Source organism: Anopheles ziemanni, chromosome 3 (assembly GCF_943734765.1).
Source record: "Anopheles ziemanni chromosome 3, idAnoZiCoDA_A2_x.2, whole genome shotgun sequence".
Taxonomy (NCBI): domain Eukaryota; kingdom Metazoa; phylum Arthropoda; class Insecta; order Diptera; family Culicidae; genus Anopheles; species Anopheles ziemanni.
In genome coordinates this window covers 37,879,626-37,906,620 of record NC_080706.1, presented here as the reverse complement: position 1 = coordinate 37,906,620, position 26,995 = coordinate 37,879,626, and the positions used below count along the sequence as shown (strand labels likewise).

The 26,995-nt window shown below is 45.8% G+C and overlaps 1 protein-coding gene across 1 annotated transcript in view; it reads left to right on the top strand.

The window, feature by feature from the left end:
* Nucleotides 1-26,773, top strand: part of LOC131288878 (protein TANC2) — a 120,053-nt gene extending 93,280 nt beyond the window's left edge. Inside the window, exons 3-10 of the mRNA XM_058318056.1 lie at nt 5,103-5,257; nt 17,796-18,111; nt 18,569-18,907; nt 21,712-22,050; nt 22,126-24,582; nt 25,616-25,967; nt 26,035-26,326; nt 26,405-26,773. Coding sequence (XP_058174039.1) covers nt 5,103-5,257; nt 17,796-18,111; nt 18,569-18,907; nt 21,712-22,050; nt 22,126-24,582; nt 25,616-25,967; nt 26,035-26,326; nt 26,405-26,773 — 4,619 coding nt within the window. The remainder of the gene's footprint in view (nt 1-5,102; nt 5,258-17,795; nt 18,112-18,568; nt 18,908-21,711; nt 22,051-22,125; nt 24,583-25,615; nt 25,968-26,034; nt 26,327-26,404) is intronic.
* The last annotated feature ends 222 nt before the right edge of the window (nt 26,774-26,995 follow it).

The window sequence follows — 26,995 nt, the reverse complement described above, 5'->3', positions numbered from 1 at the left end:
TTTCTGTATTTTTGTATTGAACAGAAATTTCTTTGTCTAGTTTTGAATATTGAATACATCTGTTAAATAGCGTTTATTTAAAAAAAGCTTTAAAAAAATACGTTCGCACGTGGCTCACACCATTTGCTGTGAGTTCCTTCCCCGGCTCTGGTACGTGGTGGTATTTCGTATTTTCTTCGAATTTAAATCCATTCCCTTCACCCTTCGGCGGTGGTAAACGTTTCGAGCTGCACACTCAAAATGTTCCCAATTCGTTCCGGTTCCGTTCCGGAGCCGGGATCAGCCTCGAAGCGTTCCGGCAAACGTAACGGGACGGCAAGCCATCTCCATTTGACATTTAGTCTTCGGCCGGACGAAATCCCCAGCGAATCCCGCGGCGATCGCTTACAGCATACACACACTCTCCGCCAGAATGAAAGTAAACGGGTGTCATTCAGTCGTGAAGAATGATTTTCACTGATTTATTTATTGGCCGGTAAACGGAACTGCTGGAACCGCCGATGCCGGCCGGTGAGGAGATTGTATCGGTACTTGTTCGCTGCTTTGTTGGCTGCGTTGGCATATTTTTCCCTTTCGTTTCGCCGTGCTTGGTTTAACATCTTTCTTTCATCGTGGTCGATTGGGTTTGCACGGATCATTAAATGCAAGACGTTTTTACATGGTGGCTGTTATTCATGCGTAATAAATCGTGATCGGTGCAGTATAACTGTACCATTTAAACCATTTTTAAGGCATATTGTGTTTTTTTTATTGTATGTCTGTTGACTCCATGTACCAATACGTATGCTAAGTAGAGTGCAAATGTCTGAAATTTAAGTCTTTTTAAATAATTGACTTTTAGTTTATGCACTGCATTTTCAACTTTCATGTCCCATTTTCTGTTCCAATTGTGTACTCCTTGGCATTAAATCAGTTATACTTTCAAGCTTCTGAAATCAAACCAAAACCATCTCTTTTACATTTCGCACTCAAAAAGTTCACCGAAGAATAAAGAGACCCTGCGGCAGCATGGATGTGTGTTGAGCCATTTGCACATCGCGTTCAATTGTTGTGTTAAACACTTTTCTTGTGTACTGTATCTTATCCTTCTATCTTCCTTTTTTTTTTACAAAAACACGTATTTCCAATTCAATTCCTATATTCCATTCTCACCCCTGTTTTCATTCTGTTCGGTCACCCGAATTCCGTTTAACAGTAATCATTTTAACTTTGAATCTGAATGTTTAGCTGATGTTATAAGCTTTTATCTAACTGTAAATTTTTTGAGATTAATTTTTAGTATGCATCGAAACTCCCTTCGACACCTTTAATCTAAATCAGAAGCAACTGCACTTTTTTTATGTTAAAAAACCCCCGAGATCAAAATAAATTAATAGAATAATGATCAAATAGGTGCAGCAGATGTTTTATGATACACTGAATAAACATTCCTGTCACCATCACTGGCGTTCGGTAAACTATTATAACAATATATTGAACTATTCTGTATGCTGACGGCGAGAAATAACGCGATATGTAACGCGCCAGCATAAACATAGGTCTTGTCACAGCACACTGCATTAGAACCGGCAATGACCAAACGTAAACGCTGCCTTGGGCTCACCTGGGACCGACGGTTGGAATGACTTCTTCCACGAGAACATTACACACTCTCCTTCCCCCCCGATATTACACTTCCACCAACAGCGGATCGTGATTTGCCAGAAGAACGTTATGTAAAGTATATGCTCCGCTGTTCGGGCGCGCGGAATACGCAAATTAATGCCAACCGGCAACGAGAGCCACAACGATGAAATAAATCGGTTCGATCGCTGAACCTCGTGTCCAGCTGGCCGAAACCCGAGCTGGGCCTCCGCTGGAATGTATTAGCATACGTATGGCGTACGCCAGCATCTGCGTTATGCGGCATTGTAGCCTTTTTGCATAGGTTTTTATTTTGCAGCAAACAAAAGGCGCAAAAAAAAGCTCACGATCGCCGAACGCAACAAATAGTCATTGTTAGTTTGGTGCTTGGAGGGCACACGGCGCAGCATACTCGACGGAAGGACACATTCATATCGGCTATCGTTGCATGTGTCTGTGAGTGTGTGTTTGTGGCCACGGCACTTGAGCCGAGCACCGTTGAATTATGCTGTTATTAAAGTGGACGCAGACGAGCGTCCATTCTCTCCGCACTCCATAAATGGTGAAGGGTTGATACATTTTCCACCCCGCTTTTCGTCCCCCTCCCCCCCACGAAAGGTGCACCTTTTGGACCCGCGTGGACTCGTGCTCAAGTGCCGTTTCACACATACCGAACCGCCGCCGGCCAACAATCGGTGATCGTTTCGCGCGCCGGTTTTTGGCCAGCCGTTGACGTATCCGACCGGCGACCTTCGGCCACTAATCACATCATCGCTACCAGCGTTACCCGTTTGATTAGTCATTGTGTGTTGTTCGATCAGCCTGTTTACATCATACCGACCGCGATCGGACGATCGGACGGAAGGAAACCACGGTTACATCTGTCAGCGCTTTTGGCTATTTTAGGTGCGATTTCTGTGCCGTTTCGCGATTGAGTAATCTTTGCCTCAAAAACCAAACGGAAAAACACGTGATTTAAATGAAATGATCAAACGGCTTGGCGTCCGCGAAAACAGCACTTTCTTTTCCTGCGTGTGTGTGGAGTGTTTCGTTCCCTCGTTGTTTGCTTTCCGTTTTCCCGCGCCACACTTCCGCGATCGACCCTTCGCAGCATCCATTCCATCGTTGTCGGTTGGTTAGTGGCAATTTTGAGGCCTTTCGGCACTCATTACACGTGAAATCTCGTCCGGCCAGCGTCGTTGCGGCCACTTTTCGGTAGCCCTCTTGGCCGGCGGTTGGGCAATTTCAACGATACGTAATTTTAAGCACGCACGATTTTCCTCCCATGTGGGGCGGTTCAATCAACCGGGAAACGATCGCGTTGCGTTGCGATCCGGTGAGCAGAGGATGTTTGTTTGGTTTTTTTTCCCTCCGTTCCCTCACACGCTCCCTAACCGAAGGGTTTCGGTGGAGGATTTCCATTCCGATGGGGGAGAGTAAAAGTAATGCTTTTTTTTCTGCAGTCGATACGAATCGTTCGGCATCCCAAAATTGCAGTTCTCTGCCGGCTGTTCGTAACAATGGCTTTCAATTACAGATCGGGTTTTAAATCCCCGGCGCAACGCAAAATAACTCCACAAGGGAGGGCCAACATGCATCCCGCCGGCCAGACATTCTTCAAAACTTGCAACGTTTCACGCACGCACGCAAACTGCAGTGTCAATATCGTATTTAGTGTGTACGATGTCTGTCTTTTCGGCAGTTGGCCTCTGCGCGATATGTTAAAAGATGCCAGATATTACACTCGTTCAGCCAATTATATGCAAATTACAGCGCCGCTGGGACACTTAAAGCGATCTTCCACCCTGCTCAGCGTCATTATTATCATTTGGACGTTTTGTTTGCCATTTCGCTCTTCAAATTTGCGGTTGGGTTTTTCGTGGCATCTTTCCAAATCATTAGTCGGCCTCCTGAAAAGAGAACCGCCAAGCTTTACCGAGCAGATGTAGTGATGTAAGGGAAAGTGTGGCAAGATGCCCAAAAAAGATGGGGCAAAAGGCACCGGCACTTTTTTAGCTGAATTAAATCATTCAACACAAAATGAAGTAATAGAGTATGTTCATAAACTTGTCTTTACCCATCCTATATCAATTTCACGACTCTACTATAAGATTTAGCACAGAAAACAGGATAATGCCAATCATGCCTGTAAACATATAAGATTTCCTTACGATGATTGAAGCTATCGTAACAAGTGATAAAATAAAATTACAATAAAAAAAATGCACTGCTGTAAATGTTAAGCAAAACAGTTAAAATATTTGTTCGTTTAAAAGGTCCATTGGACATTACAAAAGATGCTAGGGACTTTAAAACAAAAAAGACCGTAATGTTCGTTTAAAACGATGGTTATTGCATTTGATTTGATTCACACATTGATCCACATTTATTCAGTATGACACTATTTCAGCTAAATTAACTCAAGATTGTACATATTTTTCATTCACAACGTGCATGATGAATTATCCATGTTTCATATTAAAATGTACGATGTAAAATGCATTCCAACAAACATAGTTTTTTAGCTAATTAACTTATTGTCAATTAATTATTAAATCTACCCCGCTTTTTGGGCCAATTGGGTCCCACAATTTAAAATTACACATGGTAAAAAGTGATCTTCAAAATCTTCGTTTTAGTAATAATTTTACAGTTTTAATGTGGGTTTTATTATTTTTTGCCGAAGAAGGCAGGAAAGATAATCAAACTGTGAAGATTTAAAAATTGAATATTGCCTCACATTACCTTATTTAGACTGCATTTTCAAATTGAAAAGAGGGTTAAACCAAGCATCTGTGTGTACATGTATCCTCCATTAAAAAGATCCATCGTAATGATCATATCGATGATGTGCACAATGGGGCAAATGAAGGACAAATGAAAACATACTAACGAATATCAAAAAAGTTAGAAAGTAACAGGATATCTTTAGTTAAGTATTAATCCATATTCATATGCTCATACATCCATATTTGAATGTTGTTTAGCTTTAGTGTGATAATCAATAAGGAATTATTTATTTGTTAGGGATCATTTCAACGTTGGTTCAATGCATCTGCAAAACTTTCCTTCCATATTTTTTTTTCAAATATAACAAAACGAACCCAACTATAATTTTTAAAATAAACCACATTTACCACTGGGTGGATGGTAATGGATCACCGTCATATGTTACTGGTTGCTGAAAGGTATGCTTCTCAAAACTGCACTTACTAACTCCCTCCCACCGACAACCTTCACTCAAGCTGACAGGACAACGTGTGCAATTTGACACCTTCTCTTTGGGACGAGCATACGACAAGCGTTGGTACCTTCCACCGATAATCGTGGCTCCTTTTTGGTCATTACGATTGTTATTTTTCGCTCATTTGATTCGTTATTATAGACGTACACACAGCCGACGAACCTTCGGATCGCGTCTTACAGTGGAACAAAGTTTGGAACGCTTGTACAACGCTTTCTCCCCTTCACATTTGCAGATATTCTCTCCTCGAATGGCGCCATCTATCAACCGCTCAGTCGAAAGATGCAGGCCTACGGCAGCAGCAGCCATCTGATGTCACCGCTCGGTTCGCCCCAGCCCCAGGCCCGATCGCAGATGCGCACAAATGGGCACTTTTCATCGATCTATCAGGTATGTGTAGCTTGACATAAGCAGGGTTTAAAATAATCGTTACTTGTTTAAAGTTTAAATCAACCCTAAACGGTGAATTTTCGTTTATCAAAGATCATTATTATGGATGTCACAAAATCTAGTTTGTAAATATGCCATATGTATTTTATGCTATACTATTATCGTTCTTTAATTTATGTATTCTGCTCGTTCGAACCGAGCACTGCCAACGTTCCTTTTCATATTAATAACGTTCAGTTTTGAATGGCATGGTTCAAGGCATGATTGACAAGGGCCCACTTGTCTCGATTGTGACGGACGACAATTTTCCGACCCTCTGTCAATTGGAAGTCAATTCTTCGTGGCCACATTACGAATTCTATTAAATTCGCCACCGGGCGCCCCCTTCCCCCCGCAGCCCTTCGCCGTTTGCCAATCGATCTGGAGCGCCGTCTTTATAGATTCGACCGGGCAGCTAATTAAGGCAGAGGTCATCACCGCCCATCCACCCCCCGTCACGCGTGCCCCACAACCACGCGTCGGTCGGACAATTATCAACGGGTTTTTCTTTCGGCGCACACCGAGACACGAGCTCACGGACACGGACACGGTTCCTTGATTGATATATTTATTACGCGCGAACGTTGGTGCGTCCGAAAGTGATGTTTTACTTTTTTTTTTCCTCCTACCCTTCGGCCTCAGACCGTCCCCACAACCGTCTCCTTGTCCGGCCAACCGGTTGAAGGGCATAAAATCGCGACTAAAAAAAACGGCACACACGTATTCTTCTCGCCCAAAACCGATCGCGTAATCGAACGATCGTTCGGAATGATCAACTTTGGTGGTGGTGCGCGAAAAACCCCGGGAATCGTTTATCCTTTCGACATGCACGTCGCTTGAGAAAAGTGGATGAAAAAAAACTCTTCTCACCCAAAATCGGTGTGCCATCCCTGACCTTCCTCTACGCGGGAAGCTCCTCGGAAGCTGCCAGCTAGACAAGCTGCTCGGTGAGCTTGCTTGCTTGCTTTGGGCTATAAACACACGAGGCGGGCTGCTGGTTTGTTTTGGGGCAATTAGCTGCCCGCCGCTTGCCGTTCCCTGCGTTTGCCTGTGAATGGACATCGGTCGGTCACATTGATTAGGCCCCGGCTAACTCTGACGATGGACGAACGTGGACCACTGACCTAGACACGGTTTTCGGTGGACTTCTCGTGCGGGTCCGAAAGGAGCGCGACGATCATTTGGAACTCATTCGGCACAAGGCTTTCCAGGCGAAATGGTGCTAGTTGTTTGAGGCTTTTTATAGGCCCGTTTTTTATGGAGGCAAGTGGCTGATCGTTACACGACAGGTGCTTCATGCAAGTGTTTCGCTAAAATCTTCGTAATCCGAGCCTTGGTTGGCTTGCGCAGGAGTTGAATATTCATACACTTTTACTGCGTTTATTGTGCTGCTAAAATGTCATTAAAATTTTACACAACAAATGTGTTACATCGAAGGCAAGCTGGCGCATCGATCGAACGATGGAGGCATCAACATTCTTGCGTTAATAGTTTATGCGCGCACATTCCCAGCGAATATCATCGCGCCATCGCCGAAAAGAAGGTGCCAATTGAGCCGAGAACCGGCCAGTTGGGATTTGCATTCCAAATGGCTCATTCGAAAGTCGTCAAGGCTCGTAAAAGTGTACCCTTTTACCTCCCCAGAGTCCCGGTTACCAGAAACGGGGCGCAATATCGAACCGAATCAGTTGATTGCCGTACTCTACACGATTGCAATTTATTGATATTTTAAATCGGAGGCCTCAACTTACTCCATCATAGCAGCGTCCGACGGTGATTGACTGTGGCCGGCGGCAACGGCATCATTCAGCCCACCACCACGTGGTTTAATGGAAAGGAAGGTGGACAGAAAACGGAGAAAAAAGAAAACATTGGGCAAAATTAAACATTTTCGCCAACCATCAGCGCTTTTAATGGGCCTTGCTGGCAATTGGGCACAGTTTTACGATACTCTGACGAAGTAAATGAATTTATTTCAAAAAAGAAACACCACACACACACACAAGACGAGGCGCCAAGGATATTGCGCAACGGCACTGGAAAACAAATACGCGCGCAAGAGATTTCCAAAAAATCCGGTCTCTGTTTGCGCACGTGTAAGCTTAATGTAAGTCAACCCGCTCCTGTCTTGGGGTTTTCCTTTTCGTTTCCCTGCACAAGATAAAGGGCGGTATTTAGGTTGCCTCCGTAGTTCAAGGCTCTCTCGAAGTCCGCGTCGTAATTTGTACGACAAAAGTGTCAATAAAATGTTGTCCGACACTTCGGCGGCAGTGCACTTAGGATAAATCATGCACGGGGACGCGAAACCCGGCACAGGAATATCATGAATTCGAAAGCAACATCGACCACCGATCGACTGATCGTGTGCGGGGAGAGAGGGTAGGTTGGTTGGTTCCCGGGGGGAGGGTGCGATATTTTATTGATATATTACACGCTTCTTTTCTCAGGTCCCGATGGAACAATTCACGATTGTCGCCATCAACCTTGGCCACACGGCTCGAGGTACGCATATATGCTGTTCCCGCGGCATACGAGTGTGACGATCCGTTTGGTTTTGTTTTCGTTTTCCATGAGGCGGTTTCCCGGACTTACCTCGCAACAGGCCCAACGCGAAAGCTAATTGAAACGTAAAACCACCCGCAGATTCACGCTCGGGGCCAGTTTAATGAAGGTTGCACGGAGAGTAAGAGCGCGGGAAACGGAGCGAGTTGGATGTAGATCGGGGTTGATTGTTAAATGTATCCGATTGAAATGCATCCAATTTACCGGTGGAAGCTGACGAGAGTATGTTTCGCATGGTGTGCATGTGGCCCACCGTGACCAATCGGTGGGCTCGATTCGTTGGCATAAAGTCACCAGTCGTGGCCGCGAACGCAGCCCAGCAAATGAAAATTGAAGGGAATTTCTTGTGCTTAATTGATTTTTCGCACGACATTGACAAACGTGAGAATATGTCGTCCCGGTTCCTTCGGTTGTGCGGGTTTTTGTATGGCGTTGCGACACTCGATCGAACGGTCCATCCGAAAATGCATTCGTTGCGGAGCGAGTGTCACGGGCATTGCATGCAATCACGACTATTGCATGCAATCACGAGAGATTTATTATGTTTGCTTATGCACTCGTGTGTCCTCGAGACGCAAAAAGAATTTACAAGCAATAATTTAAATGTTGATTGCATGTAAACTCCAAAATCGACATGTGGAAATAGTGTGAATAATTAGGTGAACTATAGCAGTATAGTTTAAATGTAAATCAAGTAAACTGTTGATAATGATAATATCCCTGGTGAATAAAAATGGTACCAAGACTTTCATCTAAAATGCATTTAATGCAACGTACTCTATGTTGATATCCCGGTATTTTCCAGGAGAGTTTAACCAAATAAAACTCTTTGGTCGGAAAGAAAAGAAAACCTAAGTAAGTCCAATTGCTAGTCGATTCCCGTTTGTTGACTTTAACGCGACAAATCTGTAACCCACAAGTCTCAATGTGAATGATCAGCATTCCCCACCCTCTCTTTGCGATTCCTACCCATTGACAAAACGCTTCAACTTCGCCAAAGGCATACGATCCCTTTCTTTAGCTGCATTTGTCTACTTGCATTAAAGTATGTTTTTGATCCGTGCCGTCCCAGCGACACTCTCTGCCGGTTGCCGGTCGAGCGAATTAAATATTCTGCTTACGTCGGACGCGGATAGCGATCAGCATGAATTTACATCCCACGTGGGGAGGAGAAAAGATCTACTGATTTGAGGAACATGTGTAAGAGAATGTACTCCTGTGTGCCTTCGGTAGGAATTTTCAATTGTTTTGTTCGAAGTTCGAAGTAGATACAATTCCTCTGACCTGTTTTGCCGTTTTGTTTCTACACCCTATTTGCTGCTCGAAACGTTATTTAGACGGTTATGCTGCTAAAAGACGGATGCAATCTTTCACTGCATTGAAATAAAATTGAACACTTTTACCCGCATTTTATTGCAGTGATTCAATCAGGGTGGTTAAGAATCGAAATATTGCAATTACTGTAATTTTCAATAAAAATGTCAAATTGTATTTCATTGCAGTGAAATATTGTACCCGTTTTCTAGCAGCTTTACAATTGATGCTAGGCCCAAATCATAGTACTATTTAAAAAAAATTACATAAACGTATTGCACTTCGGTGTTGAAACTCTTTCAACCTAAATATGTGGGGCTTCTTTTTTTTATTTGAAAAACGTTGTAACCAAATATGTCAAACCACATTCAAAGTTTGAATTAAAAAGGAGCAAAAGTTAAATTTTGTGAATGTGTAAATTTAAAAACAAAATGCAAAAGCTAATCGACAGTTTTGTGCCACAAATATGCATAGAAAGTGAAAATAATATGTTGTACCATCGTTGACAGGCGAATATTTGAGAAATAATGAATTTTTCACATGACCTGGGTAACAAACACCCTTTTTCTGGTTTTATTTGTTTTATGAGGAACTTATTTTATTTGTAAAGAGTTGTTAACTTGCTGATGAATTCCCAAAAATACATTTTTCATTACTCAATCTAATGTTCTTATGTACTTGGGGTAATCTTGTTTCGTTGCTTCATGTTATGCTTCCCTGCAACTAAAACCTGCGCCAAGAGCAACTTGTGATCATCCTTTCCAACCTGTTCATTTGAATCCAATTAGGCCCCACATTATGCAGCGTGGCTTGCTTTCGATGTCGTCTGTGAAAGTGAAAGATTCGCAAGAAAAAATCAACTCTACGTTCCGATTCGTGTAGCGAGAGGATCGCACCGGTACCGTTGCATGTGATCCGTATCCAAAGAGCTTCCAACAGCGGAGTCTCACAGGATAGGTGTAACGGTGGCCCACGGGTGGGTGGGTGGGGACATGGGTTGAACACTGGTCACTCCACCTCCCCTCGCGGCATAATTGAATGTGGCCTCATGGCATCGTGCGGGTGCGCAAAATCTTCACCGATCGTCGTTAGCAAGCCAATCGACAGCTCCGTCGTCCGATCGACCAACAGCTACCGACTGGGCGACTCGGGCCAGGCCAGGACATGGCCGTTCCGAGGGCCGTCACCATCAATCTGTGCCCGCCTGCTTTGACCTGGCCCTCCCCCGAACGTAACCACCGGCAGTTTGGCCTGGTCGTGTGCTCGCGTAATGGACGAGCCTCGTTAGTTAGCGCGCACTGACTCCAACTCCAACCAACAGCAGCTCCATGACGTCTCAAGACGTCGTACGTCGAGGTTGGACCTCATACGGATACTGGAGAAGGTGTGTGTGTGTGGTGTGTGTCCGTTTATGGTGCGTCTACCACCGTGTGTCTGCCTGTGCTCCTTCTCCGGGCACAAATTGGAGGCCAACGGTGCACATTAGAGGGTGCACGCTGTTTGTCTCATAATTATATCGCCCCGATTGAGCCTCTCGACCCTACCTCGTGTGTGTGTGTGTGCCCTACACCGACACGCGCATGTGGCAACATCGGCGAAGGAGGAAATTATGATTCATTACATCAATCAGCAAATCACGACGAAGCCTTTTTTAGAGGTGTTGAAAATGAGCGCTCTTCACCGTTGGTTTCCGTTGGCAATGGTCGTCCTCCGCCCCCCGGGTGTTCTACCCCCCCACGAGAGTCCACAACGGGAGGGAGGATTCAATGCGGGCTGCCCGTGGCGTACATAATGTTATGCTGAGGTTCAACCATCGTAAGAAGCCGGCCGAGAGCTGCATGTCCTGCGCCAACGGTTGAAGAATGTAGGAATTATGCAAAGGCAATCCTTTCGCATGCGCGCATACTGCATGATGAGGTCCGGCACACTTGCACAACAGAGCCGACGGGGTGCTGGTGGAAACGGAAAATATGGAAATCAGTGCAATCGATTTGACTACGTTCGGTGCAGCACGGTCCGAGGCGTAACGTCGATGTTCGGTGGCGTTCCGGGCGGGTATGAATTTATGTTGATTCGTAAGTGGTCATCGAATACGTAATGAGGGGTCCGGTTTTTATTAATGGTCGCAACGTGCAGCGCTCCATGTTCACGCGTCTGATACGTGTGGCTGTTTGGAGCGAAATATTCACTAGAACCCTTGCGCCAACTCCCATCCTCACAGACCGTGTGTGTTCTGGCCCTCGCATATTGCGATCGTGCAAGTTTTCGCTCGAAAGCTGAAAGCACCGGTACAGCGAAGCACGATGGCGCCATTTCACGACTCCGAAATAGAACCGACCCAGCTCGATCGCCCCAAACCGGATATTGACGGGAGATGATTAATGGAAGGAGATGGGCTCCGGTTTCTGCTCCAAATGTTTGTGCTGCTCGCGCGATGCCAGACGGCAGGCCGAATTGAAAAACGTTCCGGCAACCGGAGGAATCCATCGGTTTGCACCGTCCTCCGAGCATTGGCTGCCGTAACATTGTCCACTGATTAATGGATAGTACATTCAATCGAGCACGAGCTCCATTGGCACAGTGTTGAGCAATGGGGTTACATACAAATTATTGCACGTATGTTGTAAACGGCAAGCCTTATCCATCGTTGCATTTCCTTCATCTAGGCCACGATCAGCAAGAACGATATTCTAAGTTTAACTGGTTGACTGCTACGTCACCCAAAAGGGGGTGACAGGAGCAATTAGTATTAAAACGTTGTTGACCCATTAATAAATGAAAATGCAACAAAAAATTATTAATATTAAAAATAAAGTTCTTTAGGCAGCTTTGCCTTACCTTCGCTAACCGTAGGTTTTACAAATTTTATAAACAAATTTTATTAGAAAAGATTGTATTAAAAGAGTGTCCCAAAAACGTAAAAACTACATGGCTATAAGTTTTGATAGCCAGCTATCATTTGTTCTAAAATGTTTTCAGCCCATAAATAAATGAAAATGCAGCATAAAAACTGTAGTAATATTAAAACAAGTTCTTTAGGAAGCTAAGTCTTTGCTTGGCCTTCGGTAAACCGTAGGTTTAACAAATTTTATTAACACGTTGACTGCCATGTTACCCAAAAGTGGGTGACAGCAAAAATCAGTTCTAAAAAGTTTTTGAATCATAAATAAATGAAAATGCAACATCAAAATTATAGTAATATTTAATATCAATTCTTTGAGAAGCTAAGTTTTTGCTTAGTCTTCAAAAATCGTTGGTTTAATAAATATTATAAACAAATTTAATGCAAAAATATTGTACTAAAAAAGTGTGCTAAAAATGCTTGGCAGTCAACGTGTTAAAAGGTAAAAACGCCATCATTTTTTATAGCCAGCTGTCATTTCTTCTAAAAAGTTTTTGTCCCATAAATAAACGAAAATGCAACATAACGATCATAGAAATATTAAAAACTAATTCTTTGGGAACCTAAGTCATTGCTAGGCTTTTGAAAACTGTAGGTTTAACAACTGTTATAAACAAATTTTATTAAAAAAAGTCTGTACTAAAAGAGTGACCTAAACACGCTTGGCAATCAACTTGTTAAACGTGATCCGAATTGATGTGAGATCGTTCAAAGCAATCACCTTCAATAAGCGAATATTAAATAAGATAACGACAATTTGTAACGTAAACGGAAATGCAAGGAAGCGCCGCCAGAAAATGGTTAAACGATCGTTTAGAATGAACCATTAGCTCGAAACGCTTCCTAATCATTATCGAGCGCGCGCGTGATCGATCAAGATCATTACTCACGATGCTCCGGCGTCCCGATGATATTATGCAATAAAGCGGAGGGGAGAATAAAAATAAAAATGCAAAAGATGGCACATTGCATAAGCACCGCAACTGTCAAAACCGCGCGGAGAACGGTACGATCCCGATCCCGAGTTGATCGATGTGCTTTTGTCGAGTATCGAGTAAAAACCATCCTTCCCTCAAAGTGTAACGTTTTGCAATCGCCTTTCCGCACGGTGCACCTCGTCGGTTTAATTGCAGCTGCATCGATGCAACGGCCTCTCCATTGGGCAGCTGTCCGCATGTCCTCGCTACATGTTGCCGGTCAGATCTCGGTGTGTGTTTTGGCCCCGAGAGCAGTCGAAGAGCTGATGTGATCCCGATGCCCGATCGACAGTTACGGACAAGTTGTTCTGCTCCGCTCGATCCGGTCCGAGTTGACTGAGATGATTCATCATCATCGATCAACAAGCCAAGGGAACGGCGAGAAGAAGGAGCGAACACGCAGACATGTTCCCTCTGCTGTTCGTCTTGACTTGCATATCTTCGACTCGCCCGATCGGATAATGAAGAGGCAGTATGGTACGTGGTTTGATATCAATTTATTCCACCCTTTTCCGGATGAAGCCCATGCTCCCAACCGGTATGTGCTTCCAACGCACGACAAACAGACACACTCACGCCAGGACCAAAATGGGTTTCCCTGAGTTTTTTTTCCTTTTTGCCCATCTTGGCGTTCAATTGTGGGTTTTTTCTTCGGCACATGTTTTTATTTCGTTTTCGCTCAGTGCAACTTCTTCTTGTCCTTTAACTTTCCTTATCCAGCGGCTCGCGAGCCCTGCACACTTCAGGTAGTAAATGGCCATTTTTGGTCGTCCGGTGTGGGTTCCGGTTCTGTTTGTTCCGTTCCCCCCCCCCCGTTGCCGTTGTTTATCTTGTCGTTGGCGGTTGGCGAGCCAGTTTTTGGGCCAAAGTAAGATTTGTTTGGGCTCATTTTGCCGTGATTATGGTTGCCCACTTATGGGACGCCCTCGAGCCTTCGAGCGCTAAACGGGCATTCCGTTTGGTGTCCATTTTGGTCTTTGTAAGTTGAAACTGAAACTGGAGACGAAAAAAAAAAGTTTGTAACGTCCCTCCTCCTTCCCATCCCCTGCGTTCGATCCTAAAGGTGCACTTGTCTTTTCGCTTCCAAGGATTCTTCTGATCGGTATCGATATGGTTCGGAAGATGGTAGACGGTTTTTTTTTTGTTTTCCATCTTCTCTCTTGCCATCTCAAATCGTAAACATGGCGCAGTAGTTCGCTGGTTCGAACGCTTTGGAGTTTACTTCTTGGCCGGGTTTAGCTGGCCCTTTCGCTGTTCCTCAACCTCAATTACCTCGTCGCCGTCGACGTCGCTTTCGGACGGGCCAGAGCGCGCAGAGTAAGTAGGTGAACCTGTGGACCCTTTCGAAGATGGAGATCTATAATTGGACACACCGCCCCGATGCATTCCCCCGACACCCAGCACCGCTCAATGTGGACGGTTTTAATTGTCTCTGGCCAAACCGAAAGAGTCTTTGCCGGTAGCAACCTTTTGCGTTCCAGCTTGTCTGAGTTTTCTTTTCTATGCGCCACTTTCTGGCGAGGGCCATTTTCGCTCCGGAAGAACGGAACCAACGCCAAGTCCTTGCGCTAGCTGCACTTCATCATTTTTCCGGCGGCGTCATTATGCGCGACTATGACACCCGGGCGTCCGGTGGCGAAAAACGGTCCAATAAATGGAGCCCAATTTCTTCGCCACCACTTTCTCGGTGGAAACATCTCCGTCGTAAAGAAAAAAAAACCGTTAATCGTTTCCATCGACATCGTGGCGGCGATGCTTCCTTGTGGCGGTGGCAATCATAATTTTCCGAAATTGGTGCACTTGAGGCGATCGTTAACAATTGGCGGCGGTAAGTTTGTTGGTTTACGGCCCGCCGGTTTGGGGTGTGTTGGCCGAAAAGGGCTTGGTGTATTTTTGTTTAATTTACTTACCCATTTTTTTGTCACCTGGGCGAGGCGCGTAATTTGGTAGCACGAATTATCCACGGGCTGTACGAATCGATGGTCTACATGCACTTTCATAATTTGCCAACATTATCTCGCTTTCATCAGGAGCAAACAAATCGTTTCACGAAAAGTTTGTTTAGTTTGTTGTGTGTCAATGTGGGTTTCTCTTTTGGATAGTTAAAAAAAACACTTCTCAGAATTACCGTTACATCAAATTTGTGGTTCAAGCTCAATTATGAAAATTGTAGCGTTCTATTGTTACACTCCAGAAAGATAAGACCTACATTCGTAGACCATTTTTTGACCTCAAATAAATTCAATATTAAAGTACCTACCTTGTACTTTTCTAACTCCTCTCAACATTTCTGTATTGTAGACAGTTTTCATGTCCATGTTTTTAATGATTTTATAGTTTCACTATTCAAAAATTTATTTTTAGATGTGTAAAGCTTTCCAAACGTTAGCTAAATTGAAAGGAATTTAAAAAGATATATAAGTTGAAAACTTCAGTTTGTCAAAAATTATATTATTCAAAAAACCAAATCGTTTGAATAAGTTTAATTTGGAATAGTTTTCTTTCTATCTTGTTTTCAAATACTGTGTCAACCTAACTGTTGAGAAAAGATTTTATTTTTTTCGATTTGCAAATGAATGTTATTTGGTTTTAAATGAATAAGAAGCTTTTTTCATTCTTATGAGTTGACCAAAAGATCAAGCGAAGAATACAATATAAAATAAATGTAAAATAATTATAATGAATAACAACATACACCAATATAAGAATATTTTTTCCAGATTTCTATCAAAACGGCCACTAAGTTCAATTTATTTCATTTCTTTGTGAATGATGAAAGTCTGCAAATCCGTGCAATGATTCCTTGTGACCGCAATTGATGAATCACTGCATGCATGTTTCTTCGGATTTTCTTTCGTTGCGTTGCTTCCCCCAACGGAAGGATCACTGTACGTCGGCTGGCCCAGTCTTCGAAGCGATCCCGGTCCACGATCCATCATCGGAACGCCGTTCGCCCGCTCATGGTGTGGGCTTGCGTGTTTCTTTAGCTGTCGAAGATCATTAGATAATTGCGGCTGGCCAGTTTGCCGGCCCCGACTAACCTACACTTGTGTGTGGCAAGGGGAAAAAGAATGAAAGGCTTTGCAAAAAACATAAAAACCACAAACAAAAACCCCAAATGACCCACTGGCCAAGGCGGTGGGTGATTGGTTTGCAAGCATATGCTCGCCAACGTGTTTTTCCTCCTGCCATCGTTTCGCCGAGCGACGTTACGAAATCTGGAGGCCACTTCGCAATTCACTGGCGACGATTAGATGGTTCTGCACCATTTGGGCATTTGACGCCCGCTGGCGGATGGTGTAGGATTTGTGAAAATTGTCTACCATTTCGTTTGCCAGCATATGAGGGAGACATCTTGCACTCGACTGGCCAAGGGAATGGTTAAGCCCTCGCGAACGTTCGCGGGCGAATAATTATGTTTTACGACAGTTTCCGACTTGCATCGATAATATTAAGCCATTAGCGGTTGGAAGTTTTCCCGAACCGTGTCCAATGGTGGGTAATAATTTAGAGCTAAGGATTGAAGCTTCACAGAAAACGCTGTTTGTCGCAGCTCTTCAGACGTGCAATTTAAAGAGGGATTTTCTGTGATAAATAAATTAACATAACAAATCCGATGTTTCAGTCAATAGAAATCAACCTACCAGAATAACCTTACGAACTTGATAAGAATAAAATGATCATATCCTTTTTTACCTAAATCCATCCATTTTTACTTAAATCAGAGATTCTCAAAGGACCGACCGCTGGAATTTTTGTGGGTGACATTTAACGACTGTTTGACATTTCATTAAAATGCACCAGATAGTAATGACACGTTCTTATATATTTGTGTGCAGTCCTGAAGTCTCGAAATAAAAGATCTGTACTCAATATGACATCAAAACTAATACCTTCATAAAATATTAAAATGGCTTCATATACATTTATGAAAAAAACGTTATCATTCCGCGATCGTATCGTTTAGAAGAGTGCTCATATTTGGACTCTATCACATGATGTAGTATTATCACATCTACCAATCGACAAATGTGTTAAAAGCGTATAGTTTTTACAAGATAAATGACTTATTATTGAAAACACACGCATGAGTCTCAACATTACGTACCAAACGAAAAAGTTTCTAGCGGTAGGAAAACACAGTGTAAGATACAACTGCATTTATGGATGAGAACGTTTTTGCGCAAGAAAAGAGATCATATAACCCGCCGTTAATGAAGAGTTAGAGTTTTTGATCAAGTTTGGACGTAAGAATTATAATAGAGTTAAAAAAATTGACTAAATAATGTTGTAACATTTTTTTTAGAATTTGTTTTCCATTTGAACTAGTTTACAGCTTGTTTATTTGATCAAAAACTGTGCTATTAAAATTTATAATCAAACATAGAACTTCCCTTTAGAAAGAAGTTCGTGGCAAGTTACTGATCAATTTAAAATGATGTGGGATTTAAATAAGATGAAACGTATTTTCCTACAATCATTTCTAAATCGATACCGAAATTGATTACTACAAAATGAAAAACTATGAATAAATCCAAACACGAAACCATAGTTTTTCAAACCTTTTTCATACATTGAGTGTTCTTATGTCTGCGAAGTTCGTGAAAACAAAGTTGAGGCACACTGGGTTACATAATTTAGATCGATGTTGTGTTCACTACGACAAAACCATGGAGACAATCGTTCCGCTCGTCAAATATCATTATTCTAACCACGATTCCACCTCGATCGCTGTCATTTGCAGAATCCTGCCGACGTGCTCGGTTCCTCCGAGCGCTACAAGCTGAAGGACCGCCCGCCAAAGTGTCCCCCGGGAAAAGCGGAATCGCACTACGCCAGTATCACCAGCGCACCATCCCAGCAGACGGGCGGCGGGTTCGGCCTGAAGTCGACGCTCCAGCAACGCTCGGCGCTCAACAGCAGCAGCGACATGGCGTCCAGCACTTGTGCGACGCCACCGCAGAACCGCCGGCGGCTGTTCAGCCCGAAGAATCTCCGCAGCCCGTTCGGCTACTGGCGCAACGGCAACGGCGGCAACACGGACAACTCCACGCTCTCGGGTAAGTTCAAGCGATTGGAGGCGATTCGTGATTGAGCAATCACCGGACGGAGCGCAATTCGTTCCCAGAAGGTTCGACACCCGAGCGATCGGCGGCGGATTCCGTGTCCGCCATCGGGGATCGTTCCTGTCCGAGGGAAAGAACTCAAGAGCCCCTCGAAAGCATTAATTATAGCCATCCGACCACCTCGAGCATGTCGATAGTTCTCAGCGTGAAATTACATACCCGTATATTCTTTACCGTATCGTTCAACCTTGGCATTCTTTCTTCTTTCTTTCGCACCACCTCTCTGTTTACTTCCTCTCGATCGTTGTCCTTCAAAACGGCTCATCAACATCGTCACTAATCACGCGCGTTCATCACTCATTAAACCTAAAAACGCATCCTCCGCGTCGTCACTTGTGCTGCAACCCGTTTCCGGGAACACGCATCCCCGTCCACACCGAATGTCCGACAGGTCTGGCGTCGCTACTAAATCCCGCAACGTTTCATCGAGCGACGACGGCCGCCGCCAGCAAACTAAGCCGCTCGATGGCCCGAACCGGCCCCGGCCAGGGTATCGCATCCTCCCAGGGTGTTGGTGGTGGTGGCCCGGGCGGCGGTGGGGGTGGGTTCAATCTGCTGTCCACTCATGGGGCACCGCCCGGTATCAGCAAGCGCCAGCGGAACGCTAATGATGGCCATAAATTTCATCGACTCAGTCTCGGATCGTCCGCGTCGATGGTTTTCGGCAAAATTAAATCCCTCTGGTCGGCGCAGGCGACGACGGTCAGCGCGGGATTGAATCAATTAGCAGGCATGGGCTCCTCTTTCGGCGCGCGATTTGCGAGCGAGATGTGTTTTCGTTGTTGTTTTCCTGCCGGGTTTTTTTTTTCTTTTCGTTTTTGTAATGTTGTGATTGCGAGTGACTGTTTTTTTTTTTCATTCGTTTCCTGATCCATTCTTATGTTGTTATCTTTGATTTTGGTTGGTTTTGCTCCTAAGCCTCTTCAGTTTATCCGTTTTTAGGTTTTCATTTTCCTTTTCCCTTGTCCTGCTTTGCTTTGCATCGTCTAACTCATCTACTCTTCCCGTTACACAAACCTAGTTTCAGTATATATTGTTGTTGTTGATTGGTGTTTTTCTTTTGCTAATTTGTATGCTCTGACATTTATTCGCTAACGTTGAAGTATTTTAGTTTTGGGAATAAATTAATTGTTTTTTTGGTAAAAGAGTAAATGAGGCCCCGGCCGCCATGTTTTCGATCGTGGCTACACCTCTTGTGGACGTTTAAACTGAATGTATGCAATTGGTGATACATTAATTCGTTAAATTCAACCTACGAGTATTTGAACCGTAGTGTGTACCGTTAATTTCGGCTACGCAATCAACCTATGGGTGCGGTATGAGGGGGGCCCACGGGCCCCCCTTATTTCTCAAAACTATAACAAACTCTCTTTTTCGGTAGACCTAGCGCAGTCCGCTCGCTTCGCTCGCTGCGGGCGCGCCGCCGTTTCCAAATCATTTCTTCGGCTAAACTCATTGTTTCATGCTGTCCATCATGTGTGGTATAGTTTACTTACTAGTAACTTAACATGTAAAAGTATATTAACCCGCATTCAACCTCCACTGCGTGATTAGTTTAAACCGTTATGGTCTTTAAAGCGAACCGTTAGCGTTCAAAAATTCGAAACGAATGCATGTGTCGCGCTTTGCATAGCTTCAGGCGCTAAATGTGAACCAGTAGGAAGAGGAGAATCTAGCCCGGGGCCTCATTTACTCTTTTACCGTTTTTTTTTCTTGTTTGGCTAATCCTCTTACATCTTCTTGAACCGTGACCGCACAGAGACGGAATTTGATTTATAGAACCATAACCGTACCTGAGCCACCAGAATTTGACATATTCCGACCGAGGATGTTCGGATCGGAATGTGGGGTTTTATATCATTTCCATAATGAATGTTTTGATCTCCGTTCTGCGCTTTGCTTTGGCAGATGAAAAAAGCAATGGTCTCTATCTGGATTGAAACACAATCCGGAGGAGCAGATCGTTATGGAAATATCTTTAAAAAAAAGGTTCATCAACCTGCTTAACAGATGACCTACGGTTGTGTTGTGTTTGTTGTGTTCAAAATTCAAACTTTTTGTTGCTAGAATGAGTGTTTTCTGCTAACGTTTTAATAGCTTGTTATTTATTGGAATAATTCAATGGACTGCCCGTTCGGTAAGCTTCGTGATGGTCAATTAGTTTTGGCTCAGAGATACTTGCTCAATTAAAGAATTAGCAAGGTTTCAATTTTTTCGGTGTGCCATGAGGCCATAATTTTGCATTAGTGAAGAGCCTGTCGGTTTGATTAAATAACGCTTCATAATCTCTGCTTTTTTATAAGTTTAAATCGATACAAAATTTAAGACTCTAAATCGTCCTTCTAAAAACAGAAATGCTCTGAAGAAAATGCTTCAAATCTACACTCAACCCTACATCGGTTCCTTTGCTCACCTCCTATCGTATTCATTGATCGTGTTCGAACGATCGTTTAGATTATAACACTTCCCGAGCCCGAATCGTTTTAAAATAAAATCTCAGACACTCCACTCTGGACTCGGCTTTAAAATGCCGAAACCGATACGATCGTCTGGCAGCGGGAAAAAACAGCTTTTAGCTTTATCGCCTGGAACGATGCCACAGTATACGTTACACGCTAATTCCTATTGATGAGGCGAAACAAACTTTTCGTTGAGATAATTAACCAATTCGTTCATTAGGGCAAACGGTTCTCGAAACCATTCTTCTCGTGCTGCAGTGGAGAGTCGTCATTTTTATTTAACGACTCAATGTGCTCTGTTGAAACATTTTTTTTTTCTCTAATCTTTTGTTCAATGCAGTTTCCACTTTTCGGGCAATCATCGAAAACGTAACGCCTTTTTGTTAAACCGAAGCGACCATTAAAAGGAGTTTGAAAGTGTTTTAACATCTTACAGCAGGGGTCGGCATACATTTTTTAAAAAGGGCCAGATGATTTAAAGGAAACGTAAGCGCGTAGTATCCTTTTGAATGGAGTATCAACTTTCTAAAGATTAAAGTTACATAAAAATTGGCAAAAGATAAAATACTTGAAATTTTATGGTTGAACTTTTTTTAACATTTTCATACTTACATATTTTGGTTGAATTTTGATTTTTTTTTTTTCAAAATATATAAGGAACACCTCGTTCAATAATTCTAACCTTCATGTTCGGTAAGAAAACGTGAACAAATCCGATAAAAATTTAGATGGCTTTTTTGTATAAAGCACTAACATTTTTTTACGAGCCGGATAACATCAGTTGACGCACCGGACTTTGCCGACCCCTGTCGTACAGCATGAATGAGTTCGTGTTTTTGTCAAGATAAGTGTTTTTCTGCATGAATTTTACCTTGTGTCGTTTTCGAATCTATTGAAATTTGTGTTTTATTTTTCCATCTATTAACACCATAGTTGTTTTCTTTTATTATTTCGTGTTGCCTCCATTGATTTGCCGGTTCTTCCAAGCATGTGGAACTTTTTTCCGTAAAAAACATTGTACTAAATCGAGAATTTTATTGTCTTTTCCTCCCATCGAAAAAAAAAACACCAACAGACGACGAAGGTGGCAACGTGAAGCCGCTGATGCTGAACGGCAAGTCGAAGTCGTCGCAGGACGAGCTGCAGGTGCGGCTCGGGTTCTTCCTCGAGACGAACGCGCGCCGCAACCTGCGCGGCCCGAACCAATCCTGCAGCTCGCTCACCTCGGCCAACACCAGCCCCGTGTCGACGCTGACCGGGTCCTCGGAGGCGGACGTTTCGCGGGTGCTGCAGCTGCAGGAACCGAACCACTACCATACGGGCTGCGAGTCGATCGGCTCGATGATGTCCGTGTCGATCTCCGAGCAGAGTAACGCGTCCTCGAGCCCCGTCAGCCGGCGACATTCGGTTACCAGTAAGTAATTGGTGGACACAGGCGCTTTTCGATGAATGATCACTTACTTATGTTGTGGTGTTTGGTGTATTGCAGCATCACAAAGCGGAAGCAACGTGGCTGATGAGCTGATGGCGTTCAAGAGTCGCCGCACGACCGTGCGCCGTTCGGCACGCTCCGGCCAGATTAAGGGACCGATCGATCCGAAGATCCGGTTCGCCCAGTACCGGCAGCACCAGCTCACGCTGAAGCCACTGTTCTTCGAGGTGCCGACGCAAGAACCGGACCCGCTGTTTGTCGGCCGGCACTGGTTGGTGCGCGAGCTGGCCACCGCGATCCAGTCGACCGATTCGCCCGGCGTGCTGCTGAGCGGGAACCTCGGCACCGGCAAGACGGCGCTCCTGCTACAGTTGGTCGAGTACTCGTGCTTCGGGCGGCGCAAGGAGATGCCGATCCAGGAGAACGACGGCATCTACTGCCAGATCAATGTGGCGCACGATCGGCTCCGGAACCTGGCGTCGCACGTCGTGGCGTACCACTTCTGCCAGGCGGACAATAACGCGACCTGCCTCATACCGGACTTCGTGCACTCGCTGGCCGCGCAGCTCTGCCAGGCTCCGCAGTTGGCCGGCTACCACGAGTTCCTGCTAGGCGAGCACGCCCTCCAGCACGCACTCAGCGTGAAGGAGTGCATCGCCGATCCGGAGCGGGCGATGGTGATGGGCATCCTGGAGCCGCTGGCGACGCTGCGGCGCGTCGGCAAGATCCCGCCGAAGAACTGCGTCATCCTGGTGGACGCGCTGTGCGAGGCGGAGTACCATCGGCCCGACCACGGCGACACGATCGCGTCCTTCCTGCAGCGCATGACCGAGCACTTCCCGTCCTGGCTGAAGGTGGTCGCCACCATCCGCACGCAGATGCTCGAGTTCACCAAGGGTCTGCCGTACACGAAGATGAGCCTGGACAGCTGGACGACGAACGAGTCGCTGCAGAAGGACATCCTCGAGTACATCACATTCCGCATCAACCAGAGCCAGAGCATCCAGCACAACGTGGCCGGCGGGAAGGAGATCGTCAACACGAGCGCCCACTTCAAGTTCGCCCAGCACCTGCTCGGGCTGACCAAGGGGTCGTTCCTGTTCGCGAAGCTGTCGCTCGACCTGATCGAGCGCGGCAACCTGGTGATCAAGTCGAGCAGCTTCAAGGTGCTGCCGGTGTCGCTCGCCCAGATCTTTCTGCTCAACTTCAACCTCCGCTTCCCGACGGCGACCGCGTACGATCGGATCTCGAACATCCTGGCCGTCTGCCTGGCCGCGCTCTACCCGCTCACGCTGACCGAGATCTTCTACTCGCTGAATGCGCTGATCGCGAGCGAAGCGCCGGAAGGAGCGGACGCCGAAGGGGACGCGCCGACGGCCATGATCGATTGGGATGAGTTCCTGTGCCGGTTCAAAACGCTGACCGGGTTCCTGGTGAAGCGCCTCGACAACACGTACATGTTTTTCCACCCGTCGTTCAGGGAGTGGCTCATCAGGCGCGAGGACGGCGAGAGCACCAAGTTCCTGTGCGATCTGCGCAACGGGCACGCCGGTATCGCGTTGCGGCTGTCGCGCCTCCAGGCTCCGCTCGATCCGGACCAGGCGCTCGAGCTCGGGCACCACATCCTCAAGGCGCACCTCTACCGGAACGCCCCGTCCAGCCAGTCGCCGCGGGATCTGCAGGCGTACTGGGTCGCCTCGGTGACGGGCTGCGTCTCGTCGGCCCTTTCCACCCTGCGCAACGTGTACAGCCCGAACATAAAGGTGTCCCGCTTGCTGCTGCTGGCCGGTGCGACGCCCGACCACGTGACCCCCTTCCTCGGCAGTGCGCCGGTTCTATGCATCGCGGCCCACGAGGGAATCCTGCCGATGGTGAACCTGCTGCTCGAGTTCGGCGCGAACGTGGAGCAACCGAACAGCCAGGGCTGCACACCGCTCATCCTGGCAGCCTCCAAGGGCCACTGCGACGTGGTACGTCAGCTGGTAGCGGCGGGTAGCGTCCTCGGTCAGACGGACACCTCACAGCGGTGCGCGCTGGTGCATGCGGCCGTCGCCGGACGGCTGAAGGTGGTGAAGTATCTGGTTGCGTGTGATTGGATTCCGCGGCCGGGCAGCACGGCGGACGTGACGCTCGAGCAGGCCGCCCAGCAGTCGCTAATTGCCGCTGCCGGCCAGGGCAACACGGAGATCGTGGAGGACTTCCTCGATATGGGCGAGGTGCAGGTGAACCGGCTGGATGTGATCACGGGCGAGACGGCGCTGACGACGGCCTGTGCCAACGGGCACACCGAAACCGTCACGATACTACTGAGCCGGGGTGCCACGGCGGAGGTGCGCAACCGCAAGGAGATGGCCCCGCTGCTGATCGCGGTGAAGGAGGGCCACTGGGCGATCGTGGAGCGGCTGCTGCAGCATCAGACAGACTGCGAGCAGACGGAAGCGAACGGCAAGACGGCCCTCATGATCGCCGCCGAGGAGGGACACGTCGGCATTATCGAGCTGCTGCTCAGTCGAGGTACGTTTCGGTGTTGGTGGTTGAATTCTTCTACTCAAAAATATTTTATAGTACAGAAGTACAGAATTATGCAGTTTTATTCAAGTTGGATTCATCAGTTGTATTTTACCAATGAGAATCTAACGACGCAAGGAACATTCGTGCTAAAAATGTTCAGCCGAAAGCATTTGAGCGACTGTTTGTCCATTACGCTTACGTGTTTGTACAATTTTATTCACTTATCTGACGCTAACCGATGCAATTGCTTATTATTGGTAAACTATTGCAGATCACAATCACAAATAACGCATAAAAAAACTGACCATCATTTTATTAATGAAATCCTAATTTTTTTAGGAAAATTTTTCCAAAACCAAAATCAAACCAAAAAATATACAAACATGTGAAAAACCAGTGTGACATTTTTTTGAGCCATTTTCTCGACTTTGCCTGACTGTGAGAGGGTTAAATTCCAACGAAGTGTATTAGAAGCGTAGAACAATACATTTTTATTATCTTTTCAAGATTCGAATCATCATATTCATTCAACTTTAGAAAGATCACGGACTTTGGAAAGATTCCTCGGGATTTTTAGTGGCTGATTTTTATGAATAGATTGGATTGATTTCAATATAACCATAATTTAATCGTATTTTTTAAATAGTAAAATTCTGATGGAGTAATGAGGCCTGTTTTTTTTTTTAGTAAAAATCATCACCGAAATTTTGCTCCTTGCTAAAAATATTCTATCTTTATACTGTAATTTTTAAATTTTTGGTATAGCTATTTTAAAACACCATTTCGAACCATTTAATATTTTTGCATGCTACTTTTGAAAGTATTAAGTTTGAAAATTAATTTAACTAAACCCTCCACAAAGTGTTCGTCTTAAAATAACTGTTTTTGGAACGAGTGTATCAAAAAGATAAAAAGTGAAAAAACGTTAATGGCTATAAGTCGTTATTACCTTCAACGAATAGAATAAAAAAAATAGGTGTATTTGGTCTAATCGTTAGCAAAAAGTAATCTAAATTATTTTATTTTATTTTTGCAGGAGCTTCCTTGACGGCACAGGACAAGGACGGCCTGACGGCGCTTAGCTGGGCATGCCTTCGCGGGAAACAGCAGGCGGCTAAGTGTCTTCTGGAGCGCGGCGCCGACAAGCAGCATGCGGACGGAACCGGCCGAACACCGCTCGACCTGGCCGCTTACCAGGGTTCCGCCTCGCTCGTCCAGATGCTGCTCGATCACGGCGCCCAGATCGAGCACGTCGACATCAACGGAATGCGCCCGCTCGATCGTGCCATCGCCTGCCGGAACGTGCAGGTCGTACAGGTGTTCCTGAAGCGCGGCGCCAAACTGGGCCCGGCCACCTGGGCCATGGCGAACGGGAAGCCGGAAATAATGTAAGTGGCTGACGAAAGGGTTGAAGCTTGTACCATTCGTTTCATGCTTTCCTTCTCTTTTCCACAGGTTGATCTTGCTCAATAAACTACTCGAGGACGGCAACACACTGTACCGGAAGAACCGTCTCCAGGAGGCGTCCCATCGGTATCAGTACGCACTGAAGAAAATCCCGACGGTGCCGGGTTCGGGTGACGGGATCGCCAGCGGCGCAGTACTACCGACCGACCCGTTGACCGGTGGCCCGCTACTTACCGGACCGGACGGCAACAACAACAACTCGTCCGCCAATACGGCGACGTTCCAGCAGTTGCGGTTTAATTTCTTGCTCAATCTGTCTCGCTGCAAGCGAAAAATGAATGTAAGTTTAGCGGTGACCACTTTCCCCCGAAGGCCAACTAACTCTTACTCACACCGTCTCCATCCAATATCTCCTCAGGATGTAGCAGAGGCGATCGATCTTGCGCGGCAAGCGATCGAGATTAAACCGAACGCCTACGATGGCTACTACGCGCGGGCGAAGGCCCTGATGGAGTACGGCAACTATGCGGAGGCGCTGCGTGACGCGTCCGCCGCCCTGGCCCGCGCACAAGCGACCACCCCGGACATCCGGGACACGCTGACACGCTTGCACAGCGATCTGCAGAAGCGCCAGCTGCAGGTGATGGCCGACACGGCCAATACGGCGCTCGCCAGCGTTGGCCTTCCGACGGTAGGTGCTCCGATGGAGAGTGTCAGCACGCGGTCGAGCTCGGTTCACAGCAATCGGTCCATCGCCGAATCGATGGACATCATCACCGATCTGTGAGCCTGCGAGCTTCATTCCCGGATTGTTACGTTGATTTGACTTCGTCCGCCGTCGAAATGTCGAGGACTTCTGCTGTGCCTACTTTGATTACATGCGTGCATTTAACGGATTGAGGTTTGTCAGTTCGGGCGTTTATGTGTGTTTGCCGTTAAAAATTGTTTGGAATAACGAAAACAAAAACGACTAAAAATATAAATTGGTATACGAAAAACGAAAAAAAAA